Source organism: Egretta garzetta, unplaced genomic scaffold (assembly GCF_000687185.1).
Source record: "Egretta garzetta isolate BGI_Z169 unplaced genomic scaffold, ASM68718v1 scaffold143, whole genome shotgun sequence".
Lineage (NCBI taxonomy): Eukaryota > Metazoa > Chordata > Aves > Pelecaniformes > Ardeidae > Egretta > Egretta garzetta.
In genome coordinates, this window is record NW_009259310.1 from 683,024 (window position 1) to 685,493 (window position 2,470).

At 51.1% G+C, this 2,470-nt stretch overlaps 1 protein-coding gene across 1 annotated transcript in view; it reads right to left on the reverse strand.

Moving 5' to 3' along the window:
• The window catches only part of RABL6 (RAB, member RAS oncogene family like 6), a 58,197-nt gene extending 55,795 nt beyond the window's left edge, over positions 1–2,402 (reverse strand). The window contains exon 1 of the mRNA XM_035891902.1: positions 2,173–2,402. Within this exon, the coding sequence (XP_035747795.1) occupies positions 2,173–2,302 (130 nt within the window). The 5' untranslated portion in view covers positions 2,303–2,402. The remainder of the gene's footprint in view (positions 1–2,172) is intronic.
• Between the last annotated feature and the right edge of the window lie 68 nt (positions 2,403–2,470).

Below are 2,470 nucleotides of genomic sequence, written 5' to 3' on the forward strand. Positions count from 1 at the left end.
GGAAAGAGGTTTCAGTTCACAATCAGTAATAGCCTATGAAAGCAAGGAAACATTTCTGTACAGGCAGACATCACAGCACCCTTTGGTTTAGGTCCAGGCAACTCCAGGAGAACAAGGAGTTTTAAAGATCTGTGTGGCTACAAAACCCATCTTGCATTCCTCTGCTGCACGTCATGCATTTGCCAAGAAAGGAGCACTGGCGATGCATAGGATGTGCAGCTCTGCCCTTCCAGAGCAATGGCCCATGTAATGACATTCCTGCACAGCCTTCAACTGAGACCACAGCCTCACTGCACTGGAACCTGTCTAGTTCCAAAGCTATGTAGGGTACTTCAGAGCCTTTTCGTAAGCCTGCCTGTGTCTCCTATAAATATTATATAACAGCAATCCTGGGCAGAGTTACTATGGTGATTGGAAAGCTTCCCTTAAGGCAGGGACAGAAAGCTGCAGTTTTATTCCAGATATCAAAGCAGTAACTAGAGCACAAATCCTGATAAAACAGGGCACAAACCAAAAAGCTTTCCCAAGGCTTTTGGTAACGAGACAAAAAGCAGCAAAGCTACAGTTGGTAGGTCAGCTGCTGGCATTTTTGGCCTTGCTGTATTAACGGCAGGTACACATCCACGCAGGCTCATCAACAATGTAGTTAGTGAACGCATAACAAAGAATTGCCCCCATCGACTGCTATGCCAGCAGGACGCAGCTGATCCATACTGTCTGCAGCACAAACATTCACTCTGAAAAGTCAACTCCTTTCTCCTACATAATTCAGGAGCTGGTGTTAGCTACCTGATCTCTAACATGTACCAGTGAGGCACATGGATGTGTGGTCTGTGGGCTGCATGAAGCCTCTGCGCAGATAGATAGCCTTTCACTAGCAGATCTCCAGGTAGGTGTTCAATGAGGCAGTGCTCTATTCCAAGGCACAATAGTTTCATCCTCACCCCTTGTCTTTCACTGAAAGTCTCTTACCACCAGCACTGTGCTTCTGTTCATGCTCATGACTGCTTGCTAAGGCGCTAATTTTCTAAAGTAAGCGCTACTGGTGTATCTGACAGACGAGCTATGGATAAAGGCACCAAATGCTCTCCCTAGTAAAGCAGAGAGCTTCAGAACATGCCAGTTCAAAAGCACAGCCAACAGTGATAATACTAAACAAAGCAAAAAAAGCCCCAAGTCCCAAAGCGCTAACCTCTCCCTTTGCGTTCTGTTTCAGATTAAGATCCAACATAAGCTCTGCTCCTCCAGCATGTGTGCCTTTACAGACATTATTCAGTGCCACGTTTACAAATCAGTCTTTTTCCCAACTGCCAGTCTCTTGGCCTCCTGCGAGCTGACTTCACTGCCTGCCTGGATCCACACAGATGAGCTGATACTGGCAGCGCTCGCTGGTACCATCTATTTTCAGCAAGGATGACATAACTGCCATCCCCGTCTCACGACTGTTACTTTGGGATGCATTTTGTATACTTGCAGTGCCCTCCTGAAACATTATATCAGAAATAACCTTTACTGAGCTTCAACCTTTACTAAGCCTCAATGCTGAAAAGAAAAAAATTCTGAAAATGTTCCCTGAGAAAAGAGCAAATGTATTAGTTGCAGAAAAGGCTGTGAGAATGAAATTATGTACCAAGGGCACTTAAAGGCATACATCACTCACCTTTTATTAAAGCCTGGCAGGGCAGTGCTTTTCAATAGACCCTTATCATATAACCACCAGAGCTTAATTACAAATACCATTATCCTGGGCTGCAGGGAAGGTCACCCACATACTCAGGGGAGTTATTGTCTTGATGCTTTAACTGACAAAAATTGATTTACAGGGAAGTCTCTCTTGTGCCACAGTCAGTGGAGAGCAAGCGGCCGCTCAGGACATCTGCTGCCCAGGGCCACCGCTGCACTACAGGTTCCCAAGTCCCGCACAGAAAGAGGAAAGTTTCCCATCCCTTACTCCTCCCACGCTTTGCCAGCTCCAGGCTTTAATCGCAAACTTGGCTTTGGGCGATTCCCGGCAAAAGCACCACCATGCACGGGGAAAGCAAACGCACCCGCGGTGCCACCGGGGGCCCTGGGCAAGCTGCGGGGCAGCCGGTGGGCCGGCCCGGTGCGCCCCGCCCGCCGCCCGGGGCCGGCCGTGCCCCCCTCGACCCCCGGAGCCAGACTCCCACTCACTGTTGTACTGGACTCCCTTGGCAAACCTCCTCTGCAGAGCCTGGTTCATGGACTGCAGCCCCGCAGGGATGTTCTTGTCCCGGACCGGAGCCTGGTCCGAGCCCACCAGCTTCTTCAGGGCTGAGAACATCTTTCTGGTCCCGCGCCCGCGCCGCAACCTCCAGGAAAAGGGCCGGGGCTGCGGGGCTCAAGGGCAGGGCGGCCCCGGGGTGGGCATGGGGGGTCGCCGCTCGGGGGGGCGCGAGTAAATCAGGGCGCGGGCAGGGCTGGCCCGGCCATGAGGGGCTTCCCGGGCTCG